Source organism: Chenopodium quinoa, unplaced genomic scaffold (assembly GCF_001683475.1).
Source record: "Chenopodium quinoa cultivar QQ74 unplaced genomic scaffold, ASM168347v1, whole genome shotgun sequence".
Classification (NCBI taxonomy): Eukaryota; Viridiplantae; Streptophyta; class Magnoliopsida; order Caryophyllales; family Amaranthaceae; genus Chenopodium; species Chenopodium quinoa.
The window spans coordinates 5,878,866-5,896,542 of NW_018744626.1; the positions used below are offsets into that span (position 1 = coordinate 5,878,866).

The 17,677-nt window shown below is 35.9% G+C and overlaps 2 protein-coding genes across 4 annotated transcripts; both read left to right on the forward strand.

Moving 5' to 3' along the window:
- The first annotated feature begins 1,794 nt into the window (after positions 1-1,794).
- LOC110700689 lies at positions 1,795-12,861 on the forward strand. Its single transcript, XM_021878273.1, has 10 exons — positions 1,795-2,225; positions 5,327-5,412; positions 5,998-6,095; positions 6,162-6,446; positions 8,343-8,453; positions 9,709-9,846; positions 10,100-10,231; positions 10,657-10,780; positions 11,246-11,634; positions 11,728-12,861. Exons 1-10 carry the CDS (start codon positions 2,199-2,201, stop codon positions 12,288-12,290), a joined length of 1,953 nt encoding a protein of 650 aa, XP_021733965.1. The 5' UTR covers positions 1,795-2,198; the 3' UTR covers positions 12,291-12,861.
- Positions 12,862-13,012: 151 nt separating this feature from the next.
- LOC110700690 (cancer-related nucleoside-triphosphatase homolog) lies at positions 13,013-15,752 on the forward strand. Of its 3 annotated transcripts, none has more exons than XM_021878274.1 (6): positions 13,013-13,185; positions 13,265-13,352; positions 13,466-13,556; positions 14,424-14,508; positions 14,986-15,142; positions 15,409-15,752. In XM_021878274.1, exons 1-6 carry the CDS (start codon positions 13,144-13,146, stop codon positions 15,522-15,524), a joined length of 579 nt encoding a protein of 192 aa, XP_021733966.1. In that variant the 5' UTR covers positions 13,013-13,143; the 3' UTR covers positions 15,525-15,752. The 3 variants fall into 3 exon arrangements, with proteins under 3 accessions (XP_021733966.1, XP_021733968.1, XP_021733969.1); XM_021878276.1 differs by having other exon boundaries at positions 13,027-13,185; positions 13,476-13,556; XM_021878277.1 differs by lacking the exon at positions 13,466-13,556 and having other exon boundaries at positions 13,027-13,185.
- The last annotated feature ends 1,925 nt before the right edge of the window (positions 15,753-17,677 follow it).

Genomic DNA, 17,677 nt, shown 5'->3' on the forward strand with positions numbered 1-17,677 from the left:
GTGGGAAATGAGAGTTTTACTCTCTTTATAATATAGAGAGTGGGCTAAAGGGGTGTGGCCCTTGGGCTACCCACATTTTGTGGAGAGGGAGGACCTATATGGTAAACCATATATCACACACACGCGCGCCGAACCGAACCGAGCCGGGCTGGGCTGGGTCGGGTCGGGTTTGGGTTTGGGTTATTAAACAAACTTAATTTTTGTTACCGGTTTGATTAATATTCAGTTACAAAACGTTTTACTGTTTTGGTTTAAATTTTTCCGTTACATTGCTTGATTCTCGTTGCTGTTTTACTGCTAAACGTTGCACCGTTACACTGATTTAATGCCTTGATTCTTGCTTAATGAATACACTAATTGCAGTAAACGTTGCTAATCTTTCTCCCGTTTTCATGCTTAAGCTGTTACGTATCTTTACCTATAAAAGGACGGTTCCAGCTTTGTTTTTAAATACACGGAAAAAATACAGAAAACCACTTTGCAAAATATATTTTCTCTTCCTCTCAAAACAGTCGAGCAGTTTCTTTCCGATTTTCTGGTGTTCCGTTGTCCGGTGGTTCGGTGCAAAACCGCCGGTATTTTATACTTGTGAAAGACTGTTTTATCCTGGGGGCATCCGGTTTGGTACGAGCTGCTTGCACAAGTTTGAGGCAGTGCCGCGAATGTTCTAAAGAGAGCGACATAGTCCGCGACTCAGTCTTATTCTCGGTAACATTGTTCTTACTATTTTATTTGTGCAATTCCGTTTATAACAATCCTCCGAGCCATACCCCCTAATATTGAAACATTTCCACATCCGTCACCCAACTCTCCTTCGACATCCTTATTTATCTCACACTCACTACTGCTTACATCAGCCCCCTTACCACCATCCTCCTGCTGAACATCACCATTCCCTGGAAGGATAATCTCATTCCCCAAATTTCCAGCCTCGCTCGTACCCTTTGTTAACCCAAAGCTCTGTTCAGTAGCAATCTTTCTCAGTCTCAAAACTTTCTTATTCGTAGTGGCATCAGTTTCTAGCTGCAACATAGCCTGTCTTTTTATCTGTTTCCAACTTTTATCAGGGGAAGTTGGCGATGAAAATTGTAGTCTCCTTGCAGCTCCAATCGGACCCAACTTGATGGTGGTACGGCTTGACGTAGTCGTACCGTAACCCCCTTTTATTGTACTTAATTTATCACTCCACTTTCTTTCCTTCTCCCTCATAGCATAGGTTTTTTTTTTTTTATTATTCTTCAGTGGAGATGCACGAAGCCAGGCACCGTATTGATATACTACTACATTCTCTTGCTCTTCACTAGATTCCTTTAGCATACACTCCTTATCAGTGTGGTCTAACATACCACAAAAGAAACAAAAATCGCCCAATCGTTCATACTTGATGTCCACCCATTTCATCCCAGAGTCAGATGTTCTATTTGCCAGAAAAATACCACGTCTCAATTTTTTATTCACATCTAGCAAAATCTTGATCCGCATAAATTCACTCCACCCCAATGGGTCTGAATCGTCTAGCTCAATAAAACCCCCCATGGCTTCCCCAATTTCATACATCACTTCAGGATTCCTCTTGTTCAAAGGAACATAGTATAAGCGAACCCAAATTGGTGAGTTCGTAAACACAATTAGAAGGTTTTTCACCCCCTTGAAATTCCTTCAGAAGCAGTAACTTTTCATCAAAATTGGGTGAGAGATTAGTGATTAATTAAATTTGGTTATAGTTAGTAAATTGTGTTTTAATTTTTTAATTGAGGGTAAAATTAACATTTGACTAGTTTTTTTTTTACTAAAAGTGGAAAGAATTTTTTTTGTTGCTCATAATGTTTAGCGGACAAAAATAGTAAAAGTTGCAGAAAACATTTAACAGAGGTAGTACAAAGTTTTCGAACCAATATTTCAACCATTCACCTAATTATTTACGGAGTAATTTTTTTTTTTGTAAAAAAAAAACAAATAAAGCTGAAAAGTTGTAATAAAGGAATAAAATGAAATTCCTGGATAAAAAAAGTGTACGGAAAATCAAATTTCACCCCAATATTACTAGTCCCCACCAGTCAATGCAAGGACGTTGGTAATACTCTTCTTCTTCGTCTTCTCTTTTCTCTCTCCTCCACTTTCTTGTCGCATTCACTCTTCAGTCTTCTTCTGCCATTTTATATTGCTTAAACAAATCATTTCTGTAATATTCAACAAATATGGGTGACCCACACAATCCAATTACGGTAAAAACCTTCAAACCCCACCATTATTTTACTCTTTTTTTTATTGTTTTTTGAGTTTATTTTGAGTTGGGTTGTTGATCATCTTCGTTGTTGCACTACCCACAATTGCAATTTTAATTTTAATGTAACGTGAAAATGGGGTTTTTTTTTTCTTGATTTATTTCCTAAATTGGCTATTTTTTGTATTTTGTTTGCATTTTTTAGCATATATTTTGTATTTTCTAGCATTTTACTTTGTGGGTGCAGTAAAATTATGAACAATGTGATGGTATACATGTGGGTGAAAATGGGTTTTTGTTCATTTCACTAATTTTGTTACATTTTTGGATAATTTGTTTAATTTTTGGCTTTGAACTGTTAATGGAGGACTTTGGAAGAATTAGGTGAAAAATAAAATTTGAAGATTTGGGCTTATAATTAGGTTTTGCACTTATGCTTAGTTTGATGATTTTGCATAAATTTACTCATTATTTATTTATAAATAATTTACCCACACCCTTTTCTGATTTTCCTTAAATCCCAGTCCCCACAGCAGCAAACTCCTGAACTTTTTAATCATACTTGGGAACAAAGCTCTAAAATCTGTACATTTTGTTGCTTTTAATAAATAATGTACTGAGTTCAAAAAGCTTTTATTGGTGGGAAGTCATAGGATAGTAATGGGTTAGGGTTACCACAAAAATCTGGTAAGAATAGCTTATTGAGGTCAAAAACAGGCCAGAATGATTAATGTTGCAAATCAAGTTCTGCCAAAGTTATGGTAAATGGGTAGCACGTTACTTAGAAAATCTTGCTTATCGTGTTTTTTCAATTGTGGGGAAAATTTGGCTTAAAATTTATTATTAATGCAAATCAAGTTCCGTCAAAATTACAAGGCTTTGTGGTAAAGAGTTCATACAAACATTCTACAGGCACGAATTCCTAGTTTGTCTTGCTCATTAGTCATGAGTATTAGTATATAAATAACACAAAGTACAACTATATTTTTTAATGTTAGGCTTATTTTTACTGTACTAAGTGTATGGGCCTTTTGTGTTTGGCTTTTTTCTAGTTCTCCGTGCCTTTGTGGAATGATTATTAAAGTGGGTTGTAGCTTTACTATGAATGAACCCAAGTATAAATTAATTTGTTTGTCATTCACTATGTTTCTTTCTTCTCCTTAGATTTGCTTACTTGCACTTTTTGGTTTTTTTAGTGTATGAGTTTCTGGAAAAATTGCATATTATTGCATTTTCAGGTTGATAATTTTTTTAGAATTCATTTTATCATTGTAATATTTTTTTACCTTGTATAAATTTGTTCTTAATGGAGATTTGATTTGTAAATGTTCCTTGGGTTACTATTCACGTGTTTCGTGCTCTCTTTAGCTTGGAAAATGGGTAATTAGCTCTTTGTATTTTTGTCTGATTACTTGGGACTTAATACTTTTAGATATAGCAAATTTGTGTTTAGTTAACTTCTCAATGACTACTGTCTTGCATCTTATTTATGTATACTTTCTTTGAATTTTGTTTATTTTAATATGTTAATTTATTAAAGGCTTAATTGTGACATTGTGTAGAGAGATATTACCTCTTAGATTGAGAAATATGCAATGATGTAAAAGGAGCACATATATTAAATGCCAATGAAATCTTAGCTCAAAAGCATAGATTTAATATTAAAACCTAAGATGCTATGTTTACAACATTAGAAGTAGAAAACTAGTTGCGAGGAAGAGGATATTGTTGTTGACCTTTGGGTGCAAAGAGGTTCACATGTTGAGCAATGACAATGTCAATAGGTATTGTGTTATTAAGTTTAAGGTATCCTTCTAGTCTGGTTGAGAGGTGAAATTGTAAAAATGGGTTGAAGAATTCAGCTTATTAGTAGAATCTCCATGCATTATTAGGCAGATAGAAACTTTGACTTTTGTCATGTCGCTAAGCTACTAGTTGATTTTGTTGCATTCAAATTAATATAAAGATTACATGGTCTTGTCTTTATAACATTTGATCATCCAGATATTGTGTTGATCTAGGCATTATTTACTAATTAAGTTTGATTTATTTTGTGATAATATCCTTAGTTTCCTTGGAAGGGAAGAGGGATAATATCAGCTTGTCCCACTCTTTTGCTTACAGTCTTTCTTAGTTATTTATGCTCTTTTAGCATCTGAAGGATTATACTGTTGATTTCACCTGTTTTATGCATATTTGAAAGTATATTTTGCTTTTCATTGTTTTAACTTGTGGGGGCTGAGACCACGTTTTAATGGCAGCATTTAGGTGTATTTATGCTGTCACATCTTGTTATTAAGTGATAGACTCTTATAAATCCTTGTAAGCCGTGTTTAAGTTACTTTTTTTTTTTGCTACAATGTGATGACACACAAGACTTTAGGATCTGTTAACACTTCTTCACCACATGGAAAGAAGGCAGATTTGAATTATGCTAATAGCTGCCATCAATTTTCATTTGGATTACTTCTTTTGTATTCTGTAAATGGGCCATCAATTACATAATTTTCTCAAGGCTCAGCGGTGATAACTTGTATTATGTAGTCTCTATTGCGTTTCAATTATGATTAGTGTCATATGAAAGGTCCTCGTTTCAATTTTGACTTAAATGAAACATATAACCTTTCATCCCGTGGTTCTGCCTTCTTGGTGTTTGAATCTTTCTTATAGCTTATTTGTTTGCTTTATGTGAAGCAGCACTTGCCTTTTATCGTAACAAAGGTTGAGCTAATTTACCCGTGAAAAACAAATTTTGTCAAGGGACATGGCCAAAGTAGAGGGGTTATTGTCCCTTAAAATACTTGTTTCTTTTGTGAATAGTTGTCTACTTCATAGTTTCATTTCATGCATGAGAATTGCACTCTGGCAAAACACATTAATCATGCATGATTGCCTTGCCTTGCCTGTACTAATGTGCCTTTCTAACTTTCTTTGGCACACATCTTTATTGTACTATTGAATAGTTAGAGACACTAATTGTCCTTAAAGTTGCGTGATTTTGCAAAGGCCAGTGATACTTGAGCATTATATTCTCCATGCAAGAGCAACTGTTTTAGGAGCTATGTAGATTGACAGTCTAAGATTTTCTCCTCTTATGTGCAGGACAAACCATGTGAGATATGTGGGAGTGTTGGCTGGGTAGATCCCCTCAGAATTTGCTCTAAATGCAAAGTAACCCGTGAACACATGTATGGTAACTTATATCTTCTGATTATTGCAAATTTTAGCCATTAGTTATAAGTCATTCTCTATCTTGTTTTGAAGTTAATTAATGTCTTTAGAAAGGCTTCTCTCTTGACATTTATTCCACAATATTTGATTGCTGAAGTTGACTTCTGAAGCTATTGTTCTTGGCCATTTGGGTATATTGTACCATACTTATCTTCAGAGTTGGAGATTGTTCACATCCTTAAGATCATTATGTCCCTACTTTTCACTGCATCTTCATCAATCACAAGCAATGTTGCATCAATTATCATACACAATATCACTTTTTATATTAGCTGCTAGAGCTGGAAAGAAGAGGGTCAGGATCATGGTCCTTCTATCTTCCTGAACGTGTTAATTTGTTTACAACCTTCATACTTTTTTTTTGTTCATCATGAACTGTAAAAAGATAGTAAAGGGGGGGGGGGGTGGGGTGGGGATGGTTGTGCTGTAATGCCCTTTAAGGATAACTTGGATTTCTTGAAAGGCCATTAATAATTCCATTGAAAAACTGATTAATTTTGAGTGTTTTGATGGCCTCCTTTTTGTTTGTATCTGAATTCCAGCTATTGCATGCGAGTAGCTTATAATGGTGATCAAGAAAAATGGGTTTGCGAAGAATGCGACTCCTCCAATGTTGCAAATCAGTTGCCTTCGAAACCAGGTATCCTTTTGAATTTCTGGAAACATCTGTATAATTTTTTCTAGCAATGACTAATTTGTTCTGCAGCTTCAAGCAAACAGCCTAGTGGCACAGGGCTGAGGTTTTCAATCAAGAAGCCCCCTCCAAATACAAGGGTGCAGTATATATCACCTGAGGAAGCAATAGTCCTAGAAACTGAAGCAATGAGAAACAACTTATCTTCTCCAAGCAAATCATCTTTTGCACATAGGTCGCCAACACCATTCAGAATTAAACCAAATCCTACAGTTGGGATTTCTCGACGCAGGGAGCCCCAGAGTGACTGGAGCTTGCCTAGCGGTTCAAAAGATAGGAAGTCTTTAGCTTCTACTGGTATCAGACAATTCAGAATCTTTTTACTTCTATCCTGGAAAATTTCGTGGAAAGATCTGTGCCTGTTTATTTTTTGGTAGGGTTTAAATGGTTAATTGCTGGGCATAACATGGATAATTTTTTATTTCTGAGATTATTTTTATGTATAGGCAAGGAAGAAATGTTTATTTTGCAGAATGCTTTTGATCTTTATGAAGCTACTCAGATAAAGTTGGCAAGAGGGTAAAGATACCTAAAATTTGTGGTAATGCAAATTAGTCTATTTGAGTTAGCTTGGGAAAGGGGGCAGGGAGTTTGTTAGAAGGAATGGAAAATGCTTTGTATAGAGGTGGTTAGAGAGGGTTAAACAGAAAATTATTGAGAGGTTTTCACTTTATTTTAGTTTGTTTCTGGGATTGTTCAGGCACTCGAATGACTCGGATTGTAAACCTCATTTAATGATTTGATAGCATCAAACTACAATCTACTATCATTTTCCCTCAAATTCTCTTCTTAATCCTCATTTCTTTTTTTGTTTTCTTGTGTTTCTGTTGTATTACACCCAATCCTGGTAGAAGTACAGATAAATGAGTGTAGGATTCTGTATGTCTAATCCTCTCCCATTTTTTTTTTTTTGCCACTGAAGCTTGTTTAATAGAGCTTGTTGCTATTCTGGTACCATTTCTGCTCCTGCAGGAATTAGACTTAGATAAAGTTTCAATTACTAGCAGTTAGGTCCTTTAATTTCTGCTTGTTAATTTTAATATAAATTGACCCTGTGATGTCTGTTTACTTGTAAGCTGTATTTTGCTGCAACACAATGTTTCACTCTTGAGTCTTAATTTAAGCTAGTGGAAGACCAAATTGGCTAGATGTGTCGTAGCTGTTAGACTTGTTACCAATTACTGTTTTTGCAAATAAATTTTGTCTGATAATAATAGCTGACCTGATTTCTCATTTGTCCATTTATTTCCAATAATATACCCATGATATATAGGTCTGGATTCCTTTTATATGAAACAAAGGTATTGCATTTATGAGGATTGGATGAGTTTGTTTATGGACCCTTCTAAAGATTCTGTTGGTTTGCTCTTCTTGCTGGAGTAATTGTGGTTGAAATGGAGTATCAAAACCAATCAGTATATGTGTTCCAAGCTAGAAACCTTTGTGGTGTAGTCATATTTATTGTTTTATGGTATGATTGCACGAGTGTTTCCAGGGGTAGCTTTGATTCACACATTAATTGATTGGTATGCCCATCTCTTTCTAGTTTCTGACATCTCTAGTCCTCTATTGATATACCTTTGTCTTTATGTAATTGGCATAATTCTGCTTTCTGTATGAGTGGTTTGTAATTGATAGTATTGTAGTGTAGTCTAAACATGTTCTGAACTTCAGCTGTGGAGATGGAGAACAGTAGAAAGGTTCTAATTTGTAGTATTGCTTACTTGTATAAGCTGTATGATTCAATAAAACTTGGAACAATACGTAGAAGGATTTTCATTATAAAATTTCCCCGTGCTCTTCCTAGCCTTGTGTCATTATAAAAATGAAAAAGAAAAATAGAGCAATGCATAGAAGGATTGCATTTCATTCTGAATCTTAAAATAGTCTTTGAAAATTTACCATGATTTTTATTTATTTATTATTATTGTTTTTTATATTGAGTGTTTTCCATCTCTTATAAATCCTTGGAGTTATTGTAAGTGAGAATTTGTTTTGGGCCTTTTAGGCTTTAGAGGAAACACATTATCTGATAAAGTTTACTGCTTAATTTGTACATGTTCTTTGTAACCTGAAAAGGTCATTTTTTGCTATAATTCAATGATTCACTTTGCTGCTGCTTCCATCGTCTTTTCTCATCTATTTACTAGGGTATGTTATCAAAGCATGACACATTTGTGATCTCTTTGGCAGTGGTAGAGAATTCTGTATTCCAAAAAGAGCATGCTTGGCAAGATTCATCGACATCTAGACGGTCCTTAGCTAGAAATACGCAAACATCAAATGTTATGCATAAGGAAAAAGGTAAGCATCATCTGTACATTACTTACCAGCGCATGAGCAAAAAAGCTCATATTTCTTGCTATTAAATTCTATAATATGCATTCTTGTTTAGATTTTCATGTATGTGCTAGCAAAATGATGATTTACTGCGTTGCTAAGCTTGAACAGGATGGCCATTCTCAAACTCGTAGTCTCAAGGAATGAATTATTTGAAGTTGAAAGATATAACAGAAAAGATTGGCTTAAGTTTGATGAAAGGATTATTTTATAAAAAAGTAAGACTAATGTAAGTATAAGGAAGAGAATGAGGTACATCTACACTACAGAGTGCATATTACTTCGTATTGAAGTCATGAAAATTGAAGACTAGTGTGAGACCATGAGTGCAATTTTGGGGTAGGTGATTTGCTGTAAGTCCTAATTTTTCTAGGCATGTATAGCCTTTTTTTTTTTTGGGTGGCTGTGTTGTGCGTCAAATATTGATATTGTATTAGATTGACGAGCTCTAGAAGATCCTTATGGCTGAAAAGTTTCTCCCTTTTACAACTGCGAAATTTTTTCAAGATTGAGTGACATTGTCTTTCTGTGTATTGGTCAAGGCATAACCTCACTTTTCTTCTCACTGTTTATTATGGTTCATTGACTGCTAACTCCAACTTCACTTGTGTAAAGATGGCCTATTTTAAGCCTTTTTCCCCCCTTTCCAGTGTCAGCTAAGAGTGAACTGTGAACAAACCACATGACTAGCTGATGAATGACTATAGCCTAAATTCCATTTTCCTGGAGTTTATGTTTGTGACCTCCATTTGACAAAGATCTCCCTTATGCCTCTCTATTTCAGTGAGCCAAAACCAATGTTTATGTATAAGCGCGTTCCTGTAAGTAATTATGTATGTTTACTATCTTGTAACTATAAAATTGAGTTTTTTTTTTCTTCCCTTTGTTTTATTTTTATTATCTGCCTGATTTACAATAGACTTGCTTTTGGTTGTTATGTTTGATTATGCCTTGTTAAATGAAGGAATGAGTTTAAGAAAAGCTCCTTAATTCATGTTTAGTTAAATAAAAAGGTGCATCCACTGGGCTTCAGATGAGATTGTGATTTATATGGATTATCATGGAATGTCATAAAAGAAAGTCTTATTAAGTAATCTACTGTCTAGCTCGGAATTTTGAAATTCTGTATTGTCTTGTAGCTTTTGCTTTTCTGCTGCAAAATGTACTACTTAATCCCATATTCCCAAGTGCTCAACTTGTCTTCGTGTGCGTTTTCTAGAAGCATCTGCACGGGAAAGTCCGACTGCTAAGCGTGTGACTTTTGGGAAACTTCCCAAGCCTGCTGCTCAAAGAGACAATATCAATTCAGGCCATACTTCCACGCAGTTAGGTCAGCGTTTGCCTGCTGTAAGTTCAGGTACGTTGACACTTGAGAAATTAATTTCTGATCAAGTCAGATACTTTAAGGATGAAGAATCTTATTATGTTGTTTCATCAAGATTTTCCTACTAAATGTGCTCAGTAAGATACAACCAAAACCTTTCTTTTGCTACTATACAACCAAAGCATGATCAACTTGTTGATTCTTTACCTATATCATTCTTATATTTTATTTTTTTAGCTGGCCGTTGCAAAATTTATCTTTCTCAACTTCTTGACCTTTGTTCCAGATGGATGTGCACAGCAATTTGGTGCAAACACTCCTGCTGCTGAGCTTTTGCCGAATAAAAATATTTCTAGAACTGATATAAACTCAGGGGATACTTCTCAGTTAGTCCATACTTTTCCTAATGTAACATCGGGTATGTCTATGGAAGTATGTAGATTAATTGTTTGTCTATTACAGAATTACCCAGGTGCATTTGGCTTCTTAATTTTAACCAAATCAGGGAATTTGTGTTCAAAATGCTTATTATAAAAGTCACAATCAGTTTTCTCTCTGAAAGCTTTTTAGTTGTGATCATATACATAAGCATTGTGCCAAGCTAAGTTTGGCCTAGTGGAAAAGAGAAACTCCCAACCTCAAGGTTGGGGGTTTATTTCCCACTTGTGGCACGTTGGGAGAGGGGAACCCTTTACCTTTTCCCCCACTCCTAAAGGGTGTATAGCCAGCTAACACCAGCCTGGTTTACTGCATTTGTTGCAAAACATATGTCCTCAAGTTGTAGTGCTGTACAGCCTACTACTTTCCAGACTGAATTTCTCATAGTTTAATATGTTTGACCAGGAATGGATGTTTGTATTGAGGCTTGGAATAAGAAAACTGATCCTAAGGGGAGGGAGTCTCCAAAAGTTACAATGGTGTTTGATAGCCATCTACCTAACCATCCTGCAATGTCCCCGACGTGGAGGTGATATACACTTTGCTTTGACATATTGAAGATTATTAATTTGGAGCAGTTTTTGTGAGGGTGCACTGACTATTGATTTCATCCCTGCAACATGTTTTTACATGAAAAGTATATAATCTCTTAAATTTTAGAAGTGCACGTTAGTTTGATGAGGCACACGTTTCACATCTGTGCTTTGCACCTAGGGACTAAGGTCCCTGTTATCTTGTGCCATGAACTTTTTCAAACACAGATTTGGAAAACTTATGCCCCCTAAATATATTTGGTACGACCCTATTCCCTGTGGAAAAAATTGGAGAATTTTCTGGCTCCTCCCAGTGTAGACAAGAGTGCAAATTATTCAACATTGCAGTAGCCAAATTTAGCAGAAGCTACCACATTATAGCTGATATATGCTGAACTGTAAACATTGCCACTTACCTGACTTTCCTATTCTGACATGTGAAATCTTGTTTGCTTCGACAGGGGAACTTTTCAGATCACAAATGATGTTGGGCTTTGTAATATTTTCAATGACATTCAAGCACATCCTCCTTGTAAGGTTCACAGGAAAGTGTACCAGGTGTCGAAACAATTTCCCAAGACACTTGCATTAAACATGCTGCCTCAAAGGGATTATTGGGTGGATATCTTTGAGGACGATGTCCCTGGTGAGCTTCACATTGGCCTATATTTTCTCCCTCCTAGGCTGTCCAATAAGAATGGAGGTTTTCCTGCATCAACTTGTGACCTTGAGCAAAGATACTATTCCCTTTTGGACTATCTTGATGAGCATGACTATCTCTTGAGAACTAGCTTTGATGAAGTGGAGCTAATTGTTTTTTCCTCTAAACATTTGCCAAAAGATTCTTGCAGTAAGCTTTGCCCTTACTCTTTAAACTTGTATTTTTGACAACTTTATGTCTCCAACTTAATGTCATTATTTCTGTTTCCTTGTGTTACCACAGAAATAAATCAAAAGTCTTTCTTGTGGGGAGTCCTCCGTCCTTCTGTGGCTAAATTTGGAGCATCCAAGACAACTATTCCTGCACAAAACTCTGAGGTGATAGATGAGATCACAGAACCGTCAAGAACGAAGTCTTTGTCAGCGAGGGATGATGCTGTCCATTCTTCATACAGCCAGCAAGTACAGCAGCCAATGTCAGAAGAGCATGAAGCCGAAGACATGGTTGTTGATATGTTAGGAGGAAGGGAATTGGATAATATCGACATTGTTGTTTTAAAACCCACTGTCAATTCATGTGATGGCCTCATAAAAAGTGAGATAGAGACAGGCAGCAAGGTCAAAGCATCGCCAAAGAGCACAGGGGAGTCAGTACTTGAATTCTCTCCGATCAAAATTGAAAGAGAGTGGACTAACTCAAAAGCAATAGAGGACACTGGCTTGGAATTCGAGAAAGAATTGCAAAGGAGTTTTGATAGATTTGCAGCATTGATGGAACTAAAAAATGCAGGCAGTTTTGTAAGCAAAGTCAAACAAGAGGCTGATGCCCAAGAGCAGCTATTCTAAGCGATGAGCGTGATAACATCATCTGTAATTAGACAGTGGACAGCATTAACTTGTTAACAATTAGGCAATACCAGAAATGTACAGCAAACAGCATACAGGAAATTAGTGAGCTACATCAGGAATCAGTGTAGATATAGGACAGAAATAGCTTGGTTTCCTCAGAAAAGAAGTATGCGCGATGGCTAATTTCAGGGATCTTTACTAAGCCCAAAACTCGATTTTTTTTTGTTTCTTACATCATACAAGTATTTTTCATGTGGGAAATGGAAAATTGTGTTCGTTTTTTTTCTTTTTCCTGCGCCTTTTTTTCCTCCCTTTTGGTAGAATCTTAACTCATACAAACTTGAAGCTTAAGTTTGGATTACACTAGCTTGTTATTGTTGAGGAGAAATGATTGAACCTTGAATGATATAGATGCTGAATCTTATAAATCTAAAAAATGAGCTTACATTTTTCACTTTGTTCATGTAGCAAAAAGAAGGAAAAGGATGGGAGGGGTATGTTATTTTGTCAATTTCGGGTTCAATTTGAATTTCTAAGAGTTTACTCTTAAAACCTTACTCGAGTATTTTTCACGGCTACATAAAATAATGACGCAAAAATCGATATATTTCTCGATATTCAAATGAGGTTTTTATGGTTTTTTTTTTTCTTCATATAACCGGAACCCGTGAATAATACATAAAAAGACGATGAGAGGTGAGTACGGAGTACTCCATGGGCCTCTTCAGTTCACCTCTTAAAATAAGGTGATGTGAAGGGACCTTACACGGAGTATTAAATGCGACAACGGGGTAGAATTTTTCTTTTTATTTCCTCAATTCCTCCTATACTCTGAATCCTTCTCTTAACAATGGTAGCGCCTGGAAAATGCATATTGGTTTCAGGTGCCCCAGTAAGTAACACCTTTTTTTTAATTAATAATTCTATTTTCATCAATTTATGAGCTTAAATTCTTATTCTATGATTATTAGGGTGTAGGAAAAACAACTTTAATAATCAGAGTATTGGAAAATCTGAGAGCTTTAAACCCCAATTTGAAGGTCCAAGGTTTCTATACTCGTAAGTAATTCTATCCAATTATGCTGCCCTTTTCTGCAAATTTTTTATTCAAAGTAATAATTTTGATTAATATGAAACTTATGTGATAATGATGTGATTGTGTATTTGGGAAGGTGAAATTAGACAAGGAAATGAGAGGGTTGGTTTTGAGGTGGTAACTGTGAATGGTCAAAGAGGTACCCTTGCTTCTATTAACAATCCCAGGTACAAACTTTACCAACCCTTTCATATTTGTGTGTGTGTGGAGAGATATAATGTCTGGTAATGATGTAGACGGGATTTGATTGCGTATTTTGGAATTCGTCCAAAATGACTTTAATCAACTAAGTTGGTTGACATCCTCGGGGGCTTTGAACATTTTTTGTGATCTAATTGGGATAATTGAATGTTTACTTTACAACTCTTGTGCTTATAATTGGGATAATTGAGTGAAAGTAATGTCATATCATCCTTCATATGAGAAGGGGTTTTAGTCTAGTTTATTGAAGAGTATGTTATCACCAAGTCAAATTGAGCTTGTGAACCCAGATAACCAAATGAGATATTATGGGGTTCTTTATTTCCATATATGGCGAAATTTCCCTTTATATTATGAACTTGCTTATTGAGATTGGCAAATGATTAACTTTGATTTGAAAATCTCAGGGTCTTCCATTGTTTGGTATTGTTTCGATTTAAACATGAATGCCTTTTTGGTTGTTTGATTATGCTTTCAAATTCCTGTAATTCTGAAAGCATGCAATGATCTGCCTGAGCTGTTTGAAATTTGAATTAGTGGAACAGTTGTATGGGCATTTCACTTACATTAGTTACCTATACACGATTCTCACTTGTCGATGGAAAGAGTAACAGTTTCTGGTGTTTTCCAGCTTCCTTGTGAAATAATTGTTTGCTGAGAATTATGCTTTGCCTCTCCTCTATCCCACCAAGGCACCAACTGCCTATATGTTCATGTTAAACTCTGCCTTAATTGTTATTTTGAAAGAATCTACCTTAATTGTTTGTTGAAGAATATCTCTAGCCTCATGAAACAATGCCTTTCACATCTAACACATTTTTGTATTGTGGCAGCCCTGAATCTGTGCGGTGGCCTACTGTTGGAAGATATCGGGTGGATATAGCTTCTTTTGATAATATAGCTTTGCCTGTGTTGCAGGTAACTTGCACTGTCCTAACTCTTCTGTCAGGTGAAAATGAGTTTTTTTTTTCCTTCCCCCAAGACTACTTCAAATGCGATATAACTATCCAGTGAAATTCTTATTACAAAATATAATAAGCCTTACAAAGTTGCTGCTTGGATTATTCGTGTAATGCTTGTGTGAAAACTCTAAGCCAACTGAAATTATGTCTAGTATATTATTGCTGAATACTTGACTGGTTTATGTTTTAAATCTGTTGTTTTCAATCTTGATGGAGGGAGTTTCCTATATTTTTTTCTGATTAAATCATAGAAGGTAGCGTTGTATATCAAGTGCTGACTCTGAAACCATTTTAAGATTCAGTTGTAATAAAATTTACTCAGTAACAAATTATTTTATGATTTCAGCAGCCAACTATCTATAAAAACCTTTTGATATCTGTTTAAAGATTTATCTCTCATCCGGTTTTTGACAGCCTAATTTTGTCTTGCCAGATTAAAGAAGATACGGACTTGTTTGTTATTGATGAAGTTGGTAAGATGGAGTTGTATAGCTCATCATTCTTTCCTGCAGTCTTGAACCTCTTGAACTCCAATATCCCTCTCTTGGCTACAATACCAATCGCAAGACATGGCCGAGATATACCCGGAGGTATGGTAGCTAGTGACTTAAGCTTCTTTGTTCTCTGACGAGTCATACTATCATTTAGAATATATATATATATATATACTCTTAAGTCTTTTACTATGTGTTCACACCGTATTCAGTCAGTGTTACTTGAGATTATTCATTGTATGACCAACTCAAGTCTCTTCTATCCTTAATTCGTTCTATATGTGTTATTATCTGTTTTCAACATTCAAAGTTGCTTTCATGAAAGTTGCTAATCCTTTACGCTGTTATTGACATGTATGCAGTTGCAAGGCTGAGAAACCATCCAGGGGCAATCATCTACACGCTCGACCCTAATAACAGGGATACATATAGGGAAAGGGTTTACTCTCACTTGGTTGATCTATTCACTAAGAGTTAGAAGTTGCAGCCATGGTGATGTTTTTGGGGGATCAAAAATGGTGTTTGAATGAAAGATCCAATTTGTTCTTTGTTTTATTTTCTTGGTGGTGTGTTTGATTTTATAATCCTATGATTATAGTCCTTACTGATGGTGTATGTTGTTTATATAAAAAATGATTTGAGAATGCTTTAAAGGATAATAAAAGTCAAACTAAAGAAAATATAGGTCGTAACTTCTTCAAATCCGTATAATTAAAGCAATGTAAGTGTTTCGGATTTGGTCCTTGAATGGACGTGCAAAATAAACCCCAGGGAGTGGACCCCGAGGCAGAGCCTCCAACGCCCAAGTTAGATGCCATACAATGCATGTATTTGAGAGGATTTAGAGGAGAGAGTGGAGGAGGATGGTCATCTTAGTGTAAGACTGACCTCTCCTTTACCTTTGGCCCCTTGATGGATATTTATAGTAGTATAAGGGTGGGCGCAAATTCTTTGCTACAAAAGGAATCAGAATGGCTTTGGATAAGCGGTAGTGGCACTTAAAATTTTTTGCTCCAGACATCAGGCTGGCCAACTGAGTGCAGGGTGACTTAGCAGTGGCATACCATACCAGGGATTTGCTCAATAGCATCCAAAACCTTATTCCTTTATTTCACTGTCTTAGTATTAGCAAATGTGGGGATTAAGTCCCTTTTTCTCTGCTGTAAAATAAAAAAATAAAAAAAATCTAAAGTTTATAGAGCATTTTTAAGAGAAAAATCCGAGAAAAAAAATCAGTCAAAATGGTCAAAATAAGTGTTAGGTGGGGCGTACAGACGGAAAATCCACCAGATTTTTAAAATGGGTGGTGAGCATTTATTTAAAAAATTAAACGGGTGGTTAATTCAAAAATGGTTATATTTTTGGGTGGTAATTTAAAAAATAACCTAAAAAATTAATAAAATTAAAAAAAAAAAAAAAAAAAAAACCCTTAAATTTTAACCCAGGCACCACCGGCGCCGGTTCCCACCACTGGCGTCGGTTCCCAGGGTCATCACCCCAACCCAGCCGCCCCCACCGTCGTCACCGAATCCCAGCCAACCACCCTCGGCTGACGAAACCAGCCAACCCAATCTCGTACCCTAACCTCAATCTAAACCAGTCGACCACCCCATACCCAACCCGATTTGGTTTTCGGGTACGAGTTTGGGTCCAAGTGAGGGTGAAGGTAAGGGTGAGAGACTGAGAAGAGTAGGGCAGTTTGTAGGTGTGGGTTGGGATTTCGGCAATTCAGCAACGATTATGGGTAGGGCAGACGAGTTCGACGACGGTGGTTTCGGCTGTGTACGGTGGTTCGACGACGGTGTGGGTTGGAGTATCGGCTGTTTAGGTTGGGGTTTCGGAGGTTCTGGGCTGGGTATGGTGACGACAGTGGTTCAGCGACGGTCTCGGAGCCTTGGGGGTTGGGTTTGGATGACAGTGGTGGGAACCCACCGGCGATGGTGGCTTGTTTAGCATTTTAGGAATTTTTTTTTAATTTTTTTTAATCCAATAGATGATTGACACGTGTACCGTGTAGAACCCACTTAACGATTTTTTTAGATGACAAAGTTAAGTGGCGGTGAAACCAATTTTTTTATTTTTTTGTGGTGTTATAATAAAAGTTTTAAAATTTGTGGTGTTATAATCAATTTTTGGGTTTTATTTTGGTGTTATTTTCTAAAATTTCCTTATTATTATTACTATCTCCGTAAAATGTTACGTACAGCTTTTGAATATTTTATATCTCACAAATAATACCTCAAAGTTGCACATAACATTTAACGGAGGTAGTATTAATAATTTATTGTGAACATTGTGAGTTGTACCTTTAAGACTCACTCCAATGGTGAGACTCAAGTGAGTATTTTTAGGATAGAGAGTATTTTTTGTAATGTATACCAATAAGTTGGTATTTAAACTTAGCAACTCCAAAAGAAAGTTACTAAGTTTAGATACTTAACTTTGAGTCTCATTTGACAAAAAGTGTGGGCCTCTTGTCAATATTCGAATATATTTTGTAATTTATTTTAGTTTTACTTTTTTTTTTTTTTAATCTTATGATATTTGATAAAAAAAAGAAATGGATTTGGTGGACCATAAATTGAAAGGGGCATTTGTATACTTCGTATTTTAAGAGAGTCTCACAATTGG